The 21,723-nt window shown below is 35.5% G+C and overlaps 1 protein-coding gene across 1 annotated transcript in view; it reads left to right on the top strand.

Annotated features, from left to right (window-relative positions):
• Nucleotides 1-21,723, top strand: part of PIK3C2G (phosphatidylinositol-4-phosphate 3-kinase catalytic subunit type 2 gamma) — a 364,908-nt gene that overhangs the window by 243,938 nt on the left and 99,247 nt on the right. The window contains exons 23-24 of the mRNA XM_025879676.2: nucleotides 334-470; nucleotides 2,346-2,515. Of these exons, the coding sequence (XP_025735461.1) occupies nucleotides 334-470; nucleotides 2,346-2,515 (307 nt within the window). The remainder of the gene's footprint in view (nucleotides 1-333; nucleotides 471-2,345; nucleotides 2,516-21,723) is intronic.

Below are 21,723 nucleotides of genomic sequence, written 5' to 3'. Positions count from 1 at the left end.
CTTTCTTTCTTTCTTTCTTTCTTTCTTTCTTTCTTTCTTTCTTTCTTCTTTCGTTCATTCTTTCTTTCTTTCTCTTTCTCTTTCTTCTGGTAAATCTGATCCCAAACACTACAAATTGCCTCATTGCCCCCTAGGATTTTGGAAAAATTAGAAAGTCCATCTAGGTAAGTCTCCTTCAGAAAAGAAGGTTTGCAAAGAAAAGTAGTGCTGACAACTATTGTTGCTACGTAGTGCTGGCAACTATTGTTGCTACGTAGATCAAGATGTGTTTCCTAAGTATTCCTCATCCTGTGAAGAAAGAATTATTTCTTTAATCTCTTTTTTATCAACCAGGGTTGGTGCAGATGGTACCTGATGCCATAACCCTAGCAAAGATCCATCGCCATTCTGGACTGGTAGGACCATTGAAAGAAAACACAATCAAAAAGTGGTTCAGTCAGCACAACCATTTAAAGGCAGATTATGAAAAGGTTTGTCCTGCTGTGTAGCTAATTTTAAATAATGTACTAAATAAGAATATGCTCTGGATCATTAGCTAATGTGGTTTATGAAAAAGTAAATTAAGTACACCTTGAGTTCTAATTCACTGTCATCAGCTTAGTAATAATGATCCAGTTAAAATGGTATATTAACTAGGTAAAATTTCTGTATTCAGTTTTACTTCCTATAGCTATCTCTTCTGAGATGATGCTCCTTGAAACTACCTCTTTCAAGTTACCTCTGCATGTCTGTACACAATCTCCAATTTCTATAAATCCCCCTCCTTCCTTTGCAATGCATTTCTTCTGCTGAGCTCTACTTTTCCAGGCCTTACTCTTTCAGTGTTTGCAGAAGGCATAATAGAGTTTTGTTTTGTTTTGTTTTTTTTTTTTTTTTTAGTATCTCAGAACTTTACAAAATGTAGTGTTTTATTTGACTGCAAACATTTTTTCCTACTTTACTTCATGCTGGCATCTGGGCTGCGGTGTACAGATGTGCAGATTCTGCCCTATACCAGGGTTCCCAGCTAAGGGGATGAGTTGGTTAAAACCAGGCTTTGTTCTACTTGCCAAGGCATGAACTGGTACAACAGGGTCCACCCGGAAGCAGAGGTACCTTTATGCTAATTCACACAAAGATACAATATAGGCTGACATTGAGTTTGCTTGGAACTGTCCAGAGCACTGAAATTTCTTCATCCTAGGAAACGCCTCAGTCCTGAGCAAACTGGGACGATTAGTCACCCGAGTTAGAACAGGCCATGATAGAGAGACCCAAGAGTTCATCTATTCCAGACTTCTGTGAGGTTGGAGTAGAACAAAATACAGGCCTTTGGAGGTCAAATAACAAAGATAAGATGATATTGTCTTGAAATCTATTTTTTAGCCATTCCCAAAATTATAGCTTGAGTTTTAACAAATCTCTGGCGTTATATTATTTGAGGTATTTTCACATACATTTGCTCTTCACAACTACCATGTAAGGGTATCTTTTATTATCTTCACTTTATAAGTGAAAAATATCTAGAGAGACAAATTAAATGACTTGTTCAGGTACTTGGGATATCGAGAACTAAGATGTATAGTTCAGTGACACAGATTTCCACTTCAGCAGGTCAGCCACACCATTCTAGGAGACCCATTACTGTGGCCCAACCACTCACTCATGGTTACACCATGGTTACAGTCAAAGTTGCATCATTAATGAAAATGATGTGTACCCAGGAGAACATTTTGAAAATAAAGAGTAATTTTTGCAAGAAACCTCTGTTTCTTAAAGAAACAGAAGGCAAAATTGATTCAGTAGTAATTTACTTCCACCCACACAGACATTCATTGATATATACTATACCAAACCATTTTGGGATAGCAACTGGATTACCTATTTATAAAGGTAAACATAAAATATTACATATATCTCAATATGGCTTTTTCTGTGTTAAAAATTCAAAGATTCAAAATAGATATTTTAAATTTCTCTGGGGATAGGCAATACTGAAACATTTTGTTCCTTCTTTTATCTTGAAAAAAAATCATTCAATATTGTATATTTGAGACATCAAAAAAACCACACCAGGAATCCTCTTTAGTAAACTATGAAAATTAGATCCTACTGAGTAAAAGAGATATTTTGCACAATTTCAATGAAAACGTCCATTAGGCCAAAGAAGAAGTTGCTTCATGTTCTTCTGTAACCTATCAAGAACCAATCATTTAATCATAATCTTCTCTAACTGAGATGTAGAAATAGTTCTCGATTATGTAATTTTGCTTTTTATGATAGTTTTTACCATTAGCTCTGATGCTAATGCATTTGCTTATTTTGTGTGTGTGTTATATTTGTGTTATTGTTTTTCAACTGATTAGGCCTTGAGGAACTTTTTCTATTCCTGTGCTGGCTGGTGTGTGGTAACGTTCATCCTGGGAGTCTGTGACCGACATAACGACAATATCATGCTGACAAAGTCAGGCCACATGTTTCATATTGACTTTGGAAAATTCCTAGGTCATGCACAAACATTTGGAGGGATAAAAAGGTCAGTGTGCACATAATGTTTATTACAGTAATTAAGCAATGTCCTAGAGTAATATGTAACATGTAATGGCATAGAAACCCAGCAGATGACTTGCTCCCCATCTCCCCCCCAGATGACATAAACATGTTTATATATCTAATAAGATTGAAGGAAATATTTTTTCAATAGATTGTTAATGGAACAAATTAGGTTTCCTCAAATTGTTAGTGGACTTCTCCCCTGGGATACTAATCCTGTTCCAGGCTGAATTGTCTGAAATATAATATTTTCATTTTCTTATAAACCTTGAATGGACAATGAGGTATGAATTCACAGTCTCAATACATCTGGTATATTGCCCATACCAGTCACCACCCCTGGTCTACGTATCATAAAACTAGCACATTTCCTACACTGAAATAGCCTTGAATCATTCCAAAAATACCTAGTGAGCAACTACTATTCAAGGCTCTGAGGATATAACAGTAAACAAGGCAGACACAAACCCTAATCTCTTTCTAGGAGAGATGACACACATTAAACAAGTTAGCATGCAAAGAAATAATATGAGGAAATAAGGAGTTTAATTTATTAATAAGAAACTGAAGCAAAGAAATGGGATAGAGGGTGACTGGAGCAGGGATGCTATTTTTAAAAAAAAGGCCTCTAGGAAGAGATGAGAGACACTGTATAATTAATGATCCACCTGGTGGAAATCCATGAGAATAGTATCCTAAGAAGAGAGAACAGCAAAAATAACAGTCATGCACATGGAAATAAGCCTAGTATGTTCCAATGACAAGAAGGCCTAGGGCCTAGAGGTGGATGGAGAAGGGCAGATGGTAGGTTAAGGTGAAGATTTCAGTGGAGGCCAGATCAAGTAGGGCACTGAGGACATGGTATGGATGTTGGCTTTTATTTTAGGTTCAGGGACAAGCCATTGATGGATTTCAGTGGATTTCAAAACTCTTTCCAGCTGTCCTGTGAAGTAATGAGACCAGTTATTGTTCCATTAACAATCTATTGAAAAAATATTTCCTTCAATCTTATCCTACAATGATTAAGGCAAGACCTTAATGGAAAAGAAGTGGTAAAAACTGACAGATTGAGAATATATTTTGGAGTCAGAGTCATAGAGTCTGCTAATTGATTGGACACTGGCCATGATTAATGGCTGGGGGAGGGGCTTAGCAGGTAGGAGAAGAAAGGAAAACATTCAAGGATGACTCCTGGATTTTGGTCTTAACAAATAATTATATCATTTACTGAACCCCCAAAAAACTGATGGCTGAATAAGTTTTTGTTTTCTTTTATTTGAATTGGGGCAAGGAAACCCAAAGTTTAAGACTGAAAGTCCCTTGCTTTAAAAAGATACTTCACCTGAAAGTAGAAATGGGATCAAACCATTCTAAAGAGTAGTTGGTCACTTTTAGCTAAAAGCAGCTCCCCCAAAGAAGAAATAATGTCTCCTCCAATATAGCATGATGAACTTTCATTAGATGGCCATTATCTGGTATTAAAATGCAAGCATAAACTACATAATATGATCTTCCCTATTTTGTAGAGACATACAAATGGAATCATTTCACTTGTTAATCTTTTCAACATATTGCCTTCTATGCTAACTACATTGAGAAAATTCATCACATCTGCGTTCATTCGTTAAAAATCTACTGAGGATGGTCTGTGTGCCAAGGACTGTAATAAACCTTGGGGACACAAAGGTTAATAGTCCACATTTACCACCTCAATGGGGCTTGCTCTTTCTTAGAATACTGGAAGACAAAAACATAAATAATCACTATAAAATGTGGACAGGGCAGATAAGGAGTTGTATGGACTATTAGAACAACCATAGAGGCAGGATACCTAGTTTATGAAAGACAAATGTTAATTAACATACATGAGCATATACATAATTTACTCACAAAACATGCTTTCCCTAGAATCCACTCTTTCCCAGAAATTTAAAGATTAAATTATAATTTTGACATCTTTATTTTGCTGTATGATCTACTGGAAACTTGGGTTAACCCTTATTTATTTAACCAGCAACAGTGTTGACCATAGGGTTAAAAAAGGAATAAAAATATTTCAGTCCCACAGAAAAAGTTCAGGGAAACTTAAAAAGTAAAGACTAAGTTACTAAACAATATAGTAAATGCTGTAATGGAATATGTACCAGGGTCTATAGAAAAGGTGGAGCCAAATTTGCTGTTTTATTAATATTACAACAGCTACTGCTGCTTCTACATTTGGCAGTTTTTTTGACATATAGTATTATATTAGTTTCAGGTGTACAACATAGTGGTTCAGCAATTCTATATATTACAAAATACCACAAGTGTAGTCACCATCTGTCACCACACAGTTATTACAATATTATTAACTATATTCTCTATGCTACGCATTTCATCCCTGTGACTTATTTATTTTATAACTGGAAGTTTGTACCCATTAATCCCTTTCATCTATTTTGCTACCTCCTACTTCCCTCGCTTCTGGCAACTACCAGTTCTGGGTACTTATGAGTTTGTCTCTGTTTTTTGTTTGTTTGTTGTGTTTTGTTTTTCAGATTCCACATGTAAGTGAAATCATATGGTATTTGTTTTCCTCTGTCTGATTTATTTCACCTAACATGATATTCTCTGGAACCATTCATGTTGTCATGAATGGCAAGACTTCATTCTTTTTCACGGCTGAGTAACATTCCATTGCATATATATGCCACATCTTTATCCATTCATCTACTGGTGGACATAAACATAGGGATGCATATATTTTTTCAAATTAATGTTTTCATTTTTTTCATGTAAATTACTGGATTGTATGGTACTTCTGTTTTTAATTTTTTGAGGAACCTCCATGCTACTTTCCGTAGAGACTGTACCCAATTTACATTCCTACCAACTGCACAAGAGTTTTGTTTTCTCCTCACAAACATTTGTTTTTTCTTGCTTTTTGGTACTAGCCATTCTAACAGCTATAAGGTGGTATCTCATTGCGGTTTTGATTTGCATTTCCCTGATGATCTGTGATATTCAGCATCTTTACATATATCTGCTGGCTGTTTGTATGTCTTATTTGGAAAAATGTCTATTCGGGTCCTCTTTTGGCAATTTTAAATCTTTTTTGTGCAATGTCTGAGGTACATGACAATGTACCCAGCACAGATCTTCACTCATAGTAGGTTCTTAATATTGCTTATCAGGTAATAAACCATTCATAGGGAATCATTCAATCATTCAATAATTCAATAATTATTGATTGGATCAACAAAAATGAAGTTGGCACTATCTTCCTTTGAGATTATTGTTAAGGGTGCCAACTGCAGCACTATCATCCATTTAGATTATTATTTGCAAGATTTTATCTCCATCAGTGGCTATGTAAGACTCATTAGCAATGTCTTCTTGGATTTCCGTCTTAAAACTGATACTTCTGCCCTGAGTTTAAAAGTTAAACTGAACTATTCCTACTCATTATTACTCCTATATCTTTTGAATTGTATTCTAATAATTTTCTTCCAAGTCTCTTTGGCTGTTTCAAGAGTTCATTTGTATGTTGTTTCATAAGATAACTGACTTCTTCTGTCCTAGGACAATTGGTTGTTCTTATTGGTTGCTAGGTTGACAATAGGCTTCTTATAAATCAAACCTCTGTATCCCCCTATGACACATGAACATTCTTATTTATACTACATTTTTTACATTATAGACCTGATCTTTAGAGAAAAGCCTAGCTTCACCTAACTTCTTCTAAACACATACTACACACATTAATAACCAGCTCATAAAGTACAAAGCCAGGTATGTAAATCATGCCCTAGGACTATGCTAATCTCTCACAGTCTAGCAAAGCCATATAATGCTCTAGTAATAGCCAGCAATAACCTAGGATCATACTCCTTAACATAAAATGCTGCACCCACTGAGACAAGAAAATACATGTATCCCAGACACATGTGTTTATACTACTATCTACTCCTTAAAAACATAGAGGAGGAAAGTATTTGTATAACTTTTTAGGTTACTAACTTTTAAGGATCACTAACACATATCAGCTAATTTCACTTCATAATACACTTGCCTAAATTATTACTCAACTGCACATATAGAGTAGTAGTTTCCAGTTGTGGATGGTTTATGGGTTGGCAAAAAAGAAATCATGTACATACATAAGACCCCCTCTAAGTTGTAGATATATCCTTTAGCCAAGGATACAGAATTTAATAATGGAAATTAGCAGACCAACAGAGCAGAACCAGATGTAGTGTGTCTGGGAATAGATTTTCCTTTGATCTTTGGTTTCCTTAAAAGCAAGAGCAATGATGTGATGTTTTCCTTACAAGCAGGATCTTGAGAAAGAAACTGATTTCTTGCTGGGCCATTGCCCTTTTATATTCATGTTTACATCACCATTCCAGAACATCTCACACTAAACATTTATGTGATTCTGTTTAGAAAATGTCCATAGATACTGGCTCTCCTGATTCTTGGATTATATTGAGTTAGCCCAGCAACACTCTCGTTTGAAATTCTTGCCCAGGTGTCCCTGAACCGTTCCTCTGAATTCATTTTCCCAGAAATCTGGAAAGCCCATGCTTGGACCAAATTGGAACCTCCTGTAGACTTTCTAACTTTGAAGAAAGAAAAAGAAATGTCATCTCAATTATGAATATGAAGGATTTCAGATTCTATATATAAACAAACAATCCTTCCTTATTGGTTTTAATTAAGAGATTAGATAAAGAGAATTTATACCAATGGATTAAATCACAGGGCAATTCAGCCCTAGCATTCCTTAATGATTCTGGGGAAAATTTGGCTAACCCTTACAATGGAAACAATGAAGAATTTCACCAACTTTCTGAAGCCAATTGGTTTTTCTTTTGAAATATTGCTTAATTATTATCTTCTTTCTTTATTTTCTCTCACAAAGATTCAAATTAAAGTGGTTAACAAATTATGAATCCACAATTTTTCACTCAAATTTCCTCTGTAACAATGATTTTTATATAGCAAATTTTTCATTACTTAAAAGATATCATTGTAATAAACTGTAAATTTCAACTCAGTAATTTCTTGATGGTGACTTTCTCTTATGGAGGAGGAAAAATTAAGGAAAGCCTTTTATTGGTGATGTTTATTGTTCTTCTAATTCATTGTTTCATATTTTTATTTTTCAAACTATATTTTCACAATCAGTATGGTCTTTCACTTCAGTAATGCTAGACCTGCATGAAGTCTTTAATTTTAGAGGTTGTATGAGTGGTGGTTAAGCTCAGATACCCTGGAGATAGATTGTATGATTTTTTTTTAATTCCATACTACAATGCACTAATGATGTGACCTTGAACAAATGGCTTTTCTGTGATTTAATTTAGTTTTTTATGAAAGATTTTTTTGAAGATTAACTGATACATGTAAAGTGCTTAGAAGAGTGTCTAGCATTGAGTAAAGGCTCTAGAAATATTGTTGTAATTAACTGTAATGTAAGTACTCCAAACAAAGTGACAAGAAATGAGACTGCATCTCTAAGTGATTATTATGTCTTTGTGTTTAAAATTATTTAAATATCTTATTTTGGTACTTTTTTTTAAAGTATGCACTCTGAAATTCATGAGTTGAACTATTTGTCCTTAAAGTTCTCTGACTTTGAGGCTTGTTGTCTGATTGCATTGCAATCTTGTTGGTTGCATTATTCTTCGGATTTATTTAGACTGTAAGGTATTTAACCAAGTCATTCTTGACTTCTGTAATTTCAGACATAAGCAGAAGTGTGCTAGACCTGGATCACTCTAGTTTGCAAGAGCATATTGTGTGTATTCCTTCTCAGCTCCATGTTCAATGACATCACTTTAGTAGCCTGAAATCAGCTATAGTGAAAATATATATATACACCATGAAAACTGACAAATGTCACAAATAAGAGCTTTCTTTTTTTCTAAAAAAAAAAAATGAGTTGGTTATTAAATATATGCCAGCATATCAGAGGACATAAATCCATTTAAAACAGATGAAAAATCATTCCAGAACACAAACAAAATAAAATTCTCTTTTCTTTTCCTATTAAAGTATTTACATGAGGATAACCAAAATATTATGTAAATATCTTCTTGTAGCATGGTTTACACCTTTTTCAAGCTTTATCCCTGTAGATCACCAATCACCAAATATAATCAATCTCAGAATTTTCATCTCAATATTAGTCATAAAAATTCCCTGTATCTATAACATCTTGACATTATCTTCAATAGTTAATTACCACTGATTTAAAAATTTTTTGTTTAATTTCTAATTTGGGTATTGTAATGTTTATATTCTAAATATCTTTAATTTAAAACCATCCTTTAAAAAAAAAGCTCCCTTAGCAGATTAAAAGATTTTTTTTTGTCTTACTCCAATCATTCTGATTTAATGTAATACTCATAGTAATCCAAATGCTATATAGGCATTAATGATCTCCCACATGCTTTAATTACTATCTTAATGTTCTTTAGGTGAGTCTCATTGGTCTGTTATTCACACAGTTGTTTATTAATAAACATTGTGGTTCTTTTTACTGAAAGCAGTATCTGAAAAAAGCATACTTTCCAACTGTGAGTGCCTTAAGGGCATCTTTGTATCTTAAGCACCTAGCTAGTTCCTGACACTTAGCAGAGGCTCAATTTTGGTTGATTGAAGGATCACTACAAAAATGTCATAAAATTTACCTCTCTTGACCTAAGAAAGTACAATTTTTCTGAAGATAAAATTATTAAGAACCTACTATATTCTCTTATTCTAACTACAAATTTACCAGGGGATTTTTAGTTAATGGTAAAAAGTCTACATGTGGGAGTCTGGGGAATGAGACTCAAAATTTGGTAATCATTACCTCATACCGATTAAGATGGATAATATTAAAAAACAGAAAACAAGTCTTCATGAGAATGAGAAGAAATTGGACCTCCTGTACAATGTTAGTGAAAATGTAAAATGGTCCCACAACTACGGGACAGAGTATGGCCTCAAAAAATTTTATGTTTCTCAAAAAACTTAAAATTACCATATGATCCAGCAATCCTACTTCTGGGTATGTACTCAAAAGAATTGAAAGCAGGGTCTCAAAGAGCTCTTTGTACACTCATGTTTGTAGCAGCATTATTCGCAATAACTAAAATGTGGAAGCAAACCAAGGGTCCATCACAGATAAATGGATAAGCAGAATGTGGCATATAGATACAACAGAATATTATTCAGCCTTAAAAGGAAGGAAATTCTAACACATACTACAACATGGATGAACCTTGAGGACATTATGTTAAGTGAAATAAACCAGTCACATTGGTTTTATTATTCCACTAGGTTTTATTATCTGGTTTCTTCCGAGTAACCTTTTTTATATCTACCTCCCTCCCAGTATATGTAGAAAACAGTTCCTCCAATTAAAAAAAAAATGCATTTTTTTCAAAGAGAGACTTGTAAGTTTTCAGATGAGAAGAATGGAGGATGATTAAGTGCTTAAGAAAGGATGGAGTGTTTGAGAAAGAGGGAATAAAAGGAACAAAATGAGAGAGGGAAGAAGAGAGGGAGAGAGAACAAAATAGTGGGAGGATTCTGCCTTCTGCCACTCAATGAGTCTGTACTCCATTATGAACAAAGTATGCTTGACATGGAGGATATGCAAGCTCTCCTCAGTGAGTCGAAGGTACAATGTGCCTGTCAAATATAAGCATCGTATAGACTCAACTGAGTCTGAATCTAGTTTTTAAAGAAAGGTTACACATATCTCCGAAACATGAGCCTAGTATAAAAACTTCATCTGGTGTCCAACTGACGAAACTGTACCTACTCCTATACAGAGTTTAACTCATGGTGTTAAACTTAGTAAGAGATAAAATGTCCATTTCAAGCATGATTCATAAATTTTTGATCATGCAAATGGTAACTTTATGGGCGATTTAAATGTTTTCAGAGGGAACTTGGACTATTCTTGATTTTCATTTCCAACTTGATTTGAGAACCTAATCCTATTTAAAATGTGATAATACAATCCAATTTTACACAAGCATTATGACGTTGATAATCTTTTCCTCGTAGTTAGACTAACGTCTGTTCCAAACACACTGGAATTCCATGCAAAGCATAACTGTACACTTATTCTTGAACTCAAACTCAAAGGAGGAAACATGAGATTTTAGAGGTGCTGACCTGACCAATCTCTTCTTGTCCTCATAGAATCCTGACCTACTATAAACTCACACCCAAAATATCAGACTTAAGAAAGTACGACTGATCATTTTAAGAGGTAGCTGCTCTAACTACCCTTTTCAAATAAGAGAGATAATGTATCTGAGCCTGACAGGAACACCAGAGTCAGTATCTAAAGTTTCTAACCAGTTTAAGATCAGGGTTCTCTCAGAGTCTAACTATGGACCCACAGTGCATCTACAAGAGGCTAGACTAGGAGGAAAAAAAACATATTTTACACTTAACAGATTGTTGGTGAGAATCCCCTTAGTTAATAATTGCTGGGAACTTGGAGATCTCATGGGGCGTTAAATGTTCTTTTTGTAATGTACATGCACCCTTATGTTTTCTCTATATTGCACATAGGAGGTTTCCTGTATTGTGTAATTATATGAGGTCCTATCCTATCCAATGAAGATTCCAAATCTGCCTTCTCAATTAACTCATAGATATTAGGCAAGAGACTTGGGTTGTTTCTGTTGGACAGCAAAATGTGTTCTCTGAAATGTAGGTCATTTGTGATATCAGGAAAGTTGCTGGCTTAAACATTCCCCAATGTATTCTGTTTTCCGCACTCATTTATTTGTATACTAATATCACCATTCACTATGATGGGAGTCTGCAATTTTTTAAATCTCTAAGAAAATATATTTGAATGTTACTATGATATTTCCTGGGGGCAAAACCATCTGAAATTCATGAAATTAATAATAATAATTTCAGTAATAAAAATAAAATATATCTCATTACTGAGTCCCACATTTCAATTCAGGGTACAAATACATATTCAAACACTTGAGTCTAAGTTTGGGACTAAAGTTTATGTTCATTTACTGACATTATCAGTTGCTCAAGTAAATACTAGATGAACTATAGTATAAAAAAAAAGAAATACATATGTTCACAGACCCCGGGAGACAGATTCTATTGTCATGAATCCTTCATAGAGTTCTATGTCTTTCCATTTCGCTCTCCAGATCCCCTGCCTCCATCAGCAACATTGAAATAGGTAGTTCTTCTCACATTGCTCTGGATTATCACTGGGAGGGGCAAAAAGGAAGCATTCCTTAATGTGATGCTGCATCATCTGGTATAGGGAATCAGATTCTAAAGGAAATTGTCAAAATTACCCTTTAAAGCCTCATAAGTACTTGGCATGCATTAGCTAATTAATCCTCACAGGAACTCTTTGAGGCAGCGGCTATTATTTTCTCTAATTTACAGATCAAGAACTAAGACAGAAGTCTTAGTTGTTATAACTTGTCCAAAATCATGCGCAGTAGGTGGTAGGACCCTTGGGAAGATGCGATGTGGGAAACTGATACTCCCATTTCTCAATAATCCCAGCACACTCTGTTTTCTCTCCAGTACTGGGACAGATGGCTGTTTCTTTAGTTAGTAACAGATGACATAGTTATCCTGCATTTATGGCCATGATATATATTAAATTCATATCTTTAACAACTACAATCAAATATGTTGCAAGATGATTGTACTGTGAGAGGCATTCACAAACTAAGACTACATGTTAAAGTAGCAGGGCCACTCTCCCATATATGGGTAATGTGCTCTCTTCGGGTGAAAAAGGAGGCACAATTGACATTCTCTTTTAATTTTTTTTCTTACATTTAAAAAAAGCCATCTAATAGAAATAGCTAAGAGAAGTTAAATGCATGTGGGATGTGACTTTTAGTTTTCAGAACCCACCAGGGACTGTTTTATTGAACTTTGGATGGCCAGAGACCACCCTGAGCTGTTGGGATGAAGCCCAAGGGTTATTATCTAGACTGTAGAATTCACATTGGAGGAAGTTACTACTGTGAATTATGGTGTCCTTAAATAGCTTATGTGCTCAATACTTTAAAATCGAACATCATTCATTTTTAAAGTATGTATATATTTGCTTAAGGAATAAAACAATAAGTGGAAGACCACTCATTTTAAGGATACAGCACCTCAGTTATTTCAGAGGATATCCATTACAATTAGGATGCTTGGTCCATTTTCCTTAAAAATATATTTCAGAATAGGGCAGTCTCCACTGTGAGGGCTAGTGATATTGAGAAGATTTCACGAGGAAGTGTAACAATAGCAGAACTTTGATGAAAGTGTGAGAGCTTAAATTAGTGGGAAAAAGAAGAAAAAAGCCTATATTTAACAGTCAAGTATAGTGAATAAAACTGTGAAGGCAGAAGATAAGCATGTGCCATAACCCACTCATCTTTCTCTGTGCTACACCACAGCAGCCAAGTGCTGCAAGAAACCATAGAGAGGGGTGCCTGGGTGGCTCCCTTGTTAAGCGTCTGCCTTCAGCTCAGGCCATGATCCCAGGGTCCTGGTATCGAACCCCCGCATCGGGCTTCCTGCTCAGCGGGAAGCCTGCTTCTCCCTCTCGCACTCCCCGGGCTTGTGTTCCCTTTCTCCCTGTCTCTCTCTGTCAAATAAATAAATAAAAAATCTTAAAAAAAAAAAAAACCATCAAGACTACAGGACAAAAATTGTCCCCATTTTCAAATAGGCTGTCCTCACAGCGCAGCAATCCCACAGTGCTTCTGTGCTCATCTCACTATTTCATGCTCCACAAGGATTTGTACTTTATTCTTGCGGGATGAAACTCAGATCCCTCCTAACCATTGTTCTCCACTCCCTACTTTAGATAGACAACCACAACTCCTACTTCATTGGGAAAACAGAAACAATAACAGAGCCTGCTTTTCTACTCAATACAAAACTCACAAACTTAATTACATCTTAATTACATAAACCTCTTCCTTCATGTTAGAGTAGATTTGTTTTTCCCTTCTAAACCAATCCCTCCAACTGTGTTTTACAGCCATTTCCCACCCACCTTCTAACATACATTGTACTATCAATAATTCATTTTTCCTTGCATATGTATCCTCTCCCTCTTAAATAATCCTTTTAAATAACCTTGTCTCTCCAAAGTTTAAATAACCTTGCCTCAAATGCCCAATTTCCACGCCACTTTGCTCATCACAAACTTCCTCAAGGAGTTCTCTAAATTCTTGACATCTTTTCCTTACTTTTCATTCCATAACCACTTCAATCTGACTTTATTCTTTATTAGATGATAAAATCAGGGGCATCTGGGTGGCTCTGTCGGTTGAGCAACTGACTCGATTTCAGCTCAGGTCTATCTCAGGGTCCTGGGATCATGCAGCAGGGGAGTCTGCTCGAGATTCTCTCCCTCTCCCTATGCCCCTCCCCCTGGTGCATGCTCTCTCTCTCTTTCTCTTTCTCTTTAATAAATAAGTAAATCTTTAAAAAATGATAAGATCAACAATGACCTGCATTGTGTTTAATTCAATAAATCCATTCCTCATCTTACCTGATTTATCAGCAGATTTCAATGGTATTGACTTCTCCTTCCTCCAAATACCTCTCCACTTGCCTTCTGGAATATCACTCTTTGGTTTTTCTTCCCTTCTCAGTATTCAGTACAGGAGATTCCCTTTTACCACAACACTAAATGTTAAATTCCACAAGACTCATCTTAACGCACTTCTCTTAACTCCCTGCAGTCTCCACCAAACCGGTATCAGCCACACCCAAGACTTCTATCAGTATCAATATCCAGATGACTCATACAAATTCTAATTAAACATTTTATTTTGAGGTAATTGTAGATTCACATACAGTTGTAAGAAATAATACAAAGGAATCCCATGTACCCTTTGCCAGTTCCCCCTAACAGTAACATCTTATAAAATCATACTATAATATCATAACCAGGATATTGATATTGCTATAGTCCAGATGCAGAAGAGTTTAAAGCCCTTAGTATTCTTTGTTGCCCTTTTATGGTCATATTCACTTTCCTCTCATCCTTGTTCCCTTCCATTCTTATCTCCTGGCAACCACTAATTTGTTCTTCATTTCTATAATTTTGTCTTTTCAAGAATATTATGTAAATGTAATCAGATGGTATGTAACCTTTTGGGATTGGCTTTTTCACACAGCATAATTCTCTGGGGAGCCACCCAAGCTATTCTGTGTATCAATAGTTTGTTCCTATTATTGATAAATAATAACCTATAGTATGGAAAAACCACAGTTTGTTTAATTATTCACTGATGGAAGGACATCTGGATTATTTCCAGTTTCTAGATATTACAAATAAAGCTGCCCACCAGGTGGGCACCTGGGTGGCTCAGTCGGTTAAGCGTCTGCCTTCGGCTCAGGTCATGATCCCAGGGTCCTGGAATCAAACCTCACGTAGGGCTCCCTGCTCCAGTGGGGAGTCTGCTTCTCCCTCTCCCTCTCCTCCTGCTCCCTCCCCCCAACTCCCGCTCTCTCTCCTCCCTCAAATAAATAAATAAAATCTTTTAAAAAATAAAGCTACTATGAATAGTCATGTATAGGCTTCTGTCTGAATATAAATTTTCATTTCTCTCAGACAAATTTCCAAAAGTATAATTGCCGGGTTGTATGGTAGTTGTGATGTGGGAAACAAAGGCAAAAGAAAAATTAAATTTCCATACTACTTACAGCCCATTGACAAGTTCTTGAAACAGGCAGAGTGACATTCCTCTAGAAACTCAGCTGCCTGGAAGTTAATACTTTGCTAAGAGCAAAACACAGTCTTAGCTTAACATTATCCCAACAGTCCAGGATCCTGTAAGTCTACTTTAACATATAAAAATTCCTTTGGAAACTCCCTTTATCTCTAAACCCCAAGATATATGTTGGCAATCATCCCCTCAGCATATGACCCACTGATATACATCTGCAGGGCCTCATGACTAGGGTCCTACTAGACAGTAATAAATGACCTTTTCCTACCAAAACCAACCCCCTTCAGGTCCTGGAAATTCCTTAGAGACTTAACGATATCCCTAACCCTCCTCCCAACTTGAAATCATATGCTTGTCCACTCCTCACCACCACAGGGCAGCTCTTTCTGCCCACAGGTCCTGTCCCTGGGCTTTACTAAAACCATCTTTTTGCACCAAAGACATCTCAAGAATTCTTTCTTTTGTACATCAGTTGCACGTTGTTGTTGTTTAAGAAACTACCAAGTGGACTACCAAGTGGTCTTCCCGAGTAGCTATACCATTTTACATTAACACATCAATGTATGAGTGATCCAGTTTCTTCGTAGTATTGTCATTCACTTTTTATTTTAGCCATTCTGATAGGTATGTAGTGATATCTTATTGTGGTTTTAATTTGCATTCCCCTAACAGCTGATGTTGAACATTCTTTCATGTGCTAATTCACCATCTGCATATCCTCTTCTGTTGTCTTTTCATGTCTTTTGCCGATTTTCTAATTATATTGTTTGATTTTCTTTTCCAGTTAAATTTTGAGACTTCTTTATAGATTATAGGTACTACTCTTCTGTTGGCTATGTGATCTGCAAAAATTGTCTCCCAGTCTATAACTTGTGTTTTTATTCTCTTAAAAACTCTCTGCATAGCTCTAGATCCCAAAGATTTTCTTCTACATTTTTTTCTAAAAGTTTTATAGTTTTACATTTTATATTTTAAGTCTGTAATCCACTTTAAGTTAACTTTTATATTAGGTATGAGGTTTCGATCTCTTTTTGCCTATGAATGTCCAGTTGCTCCAGTATCATCTGATCAAAAGCCTATATCCTTTCTCCACTGGATTGCTTTTGCACCTTCACCAAAAATCATTTGGGCATATTTGCATTAGTTTATTTCTGTTATTTATCCTGTTCAAATGATCTATGTGTCTACCCCTCTAATGCAGGATAGTTGGAAGAAAGGCAGGCAGGGACAAGGGGCTCCTGCCCTAAGAGGAAACCACCCTTAAAAGATTTTTACACCACCCTGGAAGGAACCCTCCACCCTTTCCCACATGATAGGTAGGCGACAAAAACCTGATTGGATGACAGGTGCATGGAGTGTTAATCAGATTAAAATGGCCCACCAACCAGCGCATAAAAACCCCCAGACTTAGAAACTCAGGTGGCAACCCTCTCGAGTGCCCTCCCTCTTGGGGAGCTTTGTACTATCACTCAATAACTATGGCTCAATAAACTTTGCTTTGCTGCTTCCACACTTCCTCTGGTCTGGTTCCTTCCTCTTCATTCTTCAAAGCGGTGTGACAAAGAACTGAGGACACTAAAGAAAAAGAAATCCTGTAACACCTCCACCAATACCAGTTCCTTACTCAACTGTCCCTGATACCACACAGACAGGGGACTGAGGTCCCTCATTACAACCTGGTGAGAATGGAATTTTAGGATCCCTTTAGAGCCTTCACTGGTGTGGTGGGGGAGTGGAGTTATGTTTTTTGGGGTTTTTTGTTTGTTTTCTGTTTTTTGCTTGTTTTTCTGCAATATTTGGCTGGAGTAAAGTGGTTATTGTCTAAAATTTTCTGTCTCATTAGGTTACCCTTTTCCTGGGCCTTTGGCTAGAAAGAGCAGGCTTTTCTTGGCAATTTTTTTTGTCTGTACCCACTGGCATTTTCAAACTGCCATCTCCTTGAACTCTATGTTTGGAATATATGTGGCAAAAAGAACACCCAGAGAGTTCACCACCATATTGTTTCTTGAGTCCTGAGGTCCTTAGGTAGTCAAAGTAGTAATCTAACTCACAAAATTTTACCTCCAGGCTAAATCTTTTCTTTATGGTCTGGAAATAAGTGTCACAATACCTCATTGTCATCTGCTCCTGTATGTCTCAAAGACACCTCAAAGGTAACTCTTTCAAAGCTGAACCCACTCTGAACGTTGCACTATAGTCTTCCTGACACACAATCCAAAAGTGTAAAGGTGTTCCTAATATTCTTCTCCTTTTCATTTTGAATCATATGAAGTCCTCTTGGTTTTTGATTCAAAATATTTGTTGTCTTCCCACTTCTCTGTATCGGCATAACACAATCCTAATCTGAGCTATTCTCATATCTAATCAAAATCTTCTGCAAAAGTCTCTTGTCTGATCTACTCACATGCAACTTCCCTTTTCCAAATTCTTCTCCATGTTACAGCTGGAGGGACTTTTCAAAACATTGTCATTATTATCAATACATTTTTATTGCTTTTAGGATATTTATTTTTAAAATCTTTAACCTTACCTATAAGACTCACACATATCTATTGTAGATGCTCAATAAATATTTGTTGATAAATAACTATAGTACGCTAACATTTGGGGGGCATGCCTCCCTAGCTGGATTAAAGTCACCTAATGGAGAGGCATATCCTGAAAACTAATGCACCCTCAGTGCAATGATGATGATCTTAGTATTCTAGTGAGTTTATACAAGGAGATTACATCTACAGAATGGTTAAAGGGGGAGTTTATGCATAAATAATAACAAACAGCAAATTATTAATTGTCCTGCTATTTCCCATATCAAATGAATTTGTTTGTCTCCTTAATAATTAGTATTTGTTTTTAACAGAAATATCCTTAAATTTCTCAAGTATATATGCATTTTTAAAGTACTACTTACTTCTCACTTATATTGGACCTCTAGAAATTATTCTCAGCATTTTTAAAGAATAATATTTTCAGAGAAGAACTGATTATAAGTTAATAAAAAGATTAACTTTGACAACAAAATGACAGAATTATAACAAATAAGATTGTTCACATGGCTTTCCCACATAAATGTTAAATCATCTAACTTTTTCACTGCGTGAGCTATGTATATTTACTGTTGCATCCATTGCAGAATACCATCAAAATATTGTTTGAGACATTAAGAGTAGATAAAGGAAAGATAAAATAATGTCTCTCCCCTTGAAAATCACACAGTTCATTTGGGGGATAAATCATAAGACAATTGAAACTATAAAGAATGAAATGTATTAGCTGTAGGGCTAAATTAAAAGATAAGACAAAGTAGGTGAGAAATCAGCAAAGGATGGGTAAATTAGAGAAGACTTACTAGAAAAAAAATTAAGACATTAGGTGAGAGACAGAGAGAGAGAGAGAGAGAGAAACATGGACAGAGGCAAGAAACAATACAGTTAAAAGGTACAGAAGCAAGAACAGGTAGGGCTTAGGCAAATAATAGTAAAACTACTAATCTGGAAATAGAAACAGTAAGATAGTCACAACAAGAAATTTCTGGTAAACTTGTCCAGCTATAAGTGAGAAGTTTTCAGCATATGAATCAGAATGCAATAATTGTATGGACTCTAAGAGATCAAATAGTTTCCAATCTTCTCTCTTGCCACAACCAATTTATATCTCAGATTTATAAGTATTGCTTAAATTTCAGACATAGTCTCCAATACATTAATTCTATGACCTTGGATTAGGTTTGCATTTGAGTGAACTGATAAAGCACATCCCAGCTATGATTCTTACAGCTTGTAGGGATGGGATAGGATTCTGTTTCATGTGTGCATCTTCTTTCCATTCATAGAAAAATTTTAGTCTAAGTCATTTTAAAGATTGGTCAGAAGTGAGTCATGCAAGTCATATAGAAAAAATATAGCATTTTATTTTGTTGGACCCACTGAAAATTTAGATTATGATAATATTTAAACACAGCTAAGATTGGGTCCTTCAATATTATTATTAGTTCATATTTTCTCTAACTTAGATATGTTTCTTTTGTGTATTTGACTTTCTGCTGTGGTGTTTCTTCATCTGATTTATAATGATGGTTACCATGGAAGGAGGAAATGTGTTATCACATGAACCTGAGCATAATTACAACAACTTTCCAAGGGAAATCCACTTGGTCAAGCATATGGAAGAAAAAAGGATATCTATCACATTAGAAAAGAAAATTTAAGGAAGTTGTGTGATTTAAGACTCTCTTAAAATTATTTCAAAAGTTCCATTCAATATAATAAAAATAAATATAGTACAAAGAGTAGGAAAAAAATTGGAAAATTCTTATACATAGAAATATATTTTTTTCTGATTATGAAAGTCTAGGATATTGCTAAAACTCTAGTAAAATGTTAGCAATAGAGATGACTACATGTGTCAGCTATATAGAAAAAGTGTTACCAAATTCAAAGGTCCACTTAGGGTTTTTGCAGACAAAGAAGTTATATGGAGTTGCTGGGAGTAAATTAAACCTTGAAGGAAGGATGGAAATTCACTAGCAGCATTTTTGTAGAGAGAAGATTTAGTTATGACAAAATTCAGCTCTGAGAACCCATTCATTTTTATTAGTTTGAGGACTAATAACAGTATTTAACATTCGTTGAGTGCTCACTATGTGCCAGACTGTGTTCTAACTGTTATATGCTTTAACCTGTTTAATCCTCTCAAAAGTCCCAAGAGTCAACTGCCCTTGTCTTCATTCTACAGAGGAGGAAATTAAGGCATGGAAAGGACAGGTAACTTGCCCAGAATCACAGAAGTAGTAAGTGCTAGAACATGATTGAAAACATGGCTAACAAGCACCTGAAATCTGTGCCGCCTGCATAGAGCTTCTAATCATAGCAATTCACAAGTGTGTAACCTTCTCTATGTGTCATGCATTTGTGTACATTTTTTTAGTAATCTTCACAGCAATTCTAAGAGCTAGGTATTCCGACTTCAGAGATGAGGAAATTGAGATACATCAGGTCTGGGATTAGAACCCACGGTATATCTCCTGTTTTCAATAGCTCTGCTTCCAGCTTGGCTAAAATACAGGGCTGTAAAGTAAATTCATAACATATAGATTGGATAAATCAATGAAGGCCAAAAATAAAAGGATTTGAGGCAAACATTTTAAAATTTGGACTTAGTTTTTTTTTTAAGATTTTATTTATTCATTTGAGAGAGAGAGAATGAGAGAGAGCATGAGGGAGGGAGGGTCAGAGGGAGAAGCAGACTCCCCGCTGAGCAGGGAGCCCGACGCAGGACTCAATCCCGGGACTCCAGGATCATGACCGAGCCTAGGACAGTGGCTCAACCAACTGAGCCACCCAGGTGCCCCTGGACTTGATTCTTAAGACACATTCCTCAGTATCTAGATGCTCAATAAACTTTGTTCAATGAATGAATGACTGAATGAATGAATATAAAGTTAAGATATTGTTACACCAGCCTCCCCTCCAGTCAATGGTAGCATGGATCGCTAAAATAAATAAATAAAATAAAATAATCACAATCAAACAGAGGTAGATTATTTATTTTCTTTAAAATACTTGCCTGTGGTCAGGTTCTACTGATCCAGATCAGCTACAAAATGCCTGGGTTGTAGCTTTCTGATTTGAATATCTACACTTCTGAGCCGTCTAAGTTAGATTAGCAAGATTTTTCATTCTATTGTATTTTTATTCAAATGCTAATCATACAACAATACAGAACATAATCATTCTTTATTAAAAAAAAAAGAAGCTTTCTCAATAGTCCATGACTTTTTTCAATTATTGCTTAGACTAACCCTTAATTATATCTAGGCTTCTAGGCTCAAATTTTAAAATATGTTTTATTTCAATTCATTCAAAAATCTTTACTTTTAAAAACAATGTTTACCCAAAACTGTATTCCCATCTCAAATCTTTCTAGAGGACCTTAAGCCAAAACAGTATCAGCATGGTTTGTTTCATCATTATTCTTCACATCACTGAGAAGTGTTTCCAATCCTTCCTCTGCTAATTTCTTAGAAATGCCTTTGCTTCATCTTGGGTCTCTTCATGTCTCAAAGAACATTAGAAAAAAAAATGACAAAAATAGAGAAAACACGATCATTTCTCTGGTCCTTTGTTTTCCTATTTCTTCAACCTTGGGACTATGGGAGGCAATATTATTTACCTACTAACTCATATTGGCTTGCTCATATTTCCTTCTTTCTGATCAATATTTTTATTGGGCCTAGTGTGAAATGAAATACAGCCTCCTTTTTTTTTTCCCTTACAAAGCATATGACAGTGAATTTAAATTTTTTTTCATAGGTTGCCTTTTGAAAGAACTTGTCATTACATATCTTAGCTATTACCTGAAACTTGTTCCCTAAAGAGTCAATATCTTCTAAGAAAAAAAAGAAAACTTAAAAAAAAAACAAAAACATGAGGTCAAATACTTGGTCTGTCCTATTATTTTA

The sequence above is a fragment of the Callorhinus ursinus genome, unplaced genomic scaffold (genome assembly GCF_003265705.2).
Source record: "Callorhinus ursinus isolate GAN/ISIS: 27379988/994484 unplaced genomic scaffold, GSC_fseal_2.0 scaffold27, whole genome shotgun sequence".
NCBI classification, from domain to species: Eukaryota; Metazoa; Chordata; class Mammalia; order Carnivora; family Otariidae; genus Callorhinus; species Callorhinus ursinus.
The sequence above is the reverse complement of the archived record's forward strand: the minus strand, read 5'-3'. Positions and strand labels throughout refer to the sequence as shown.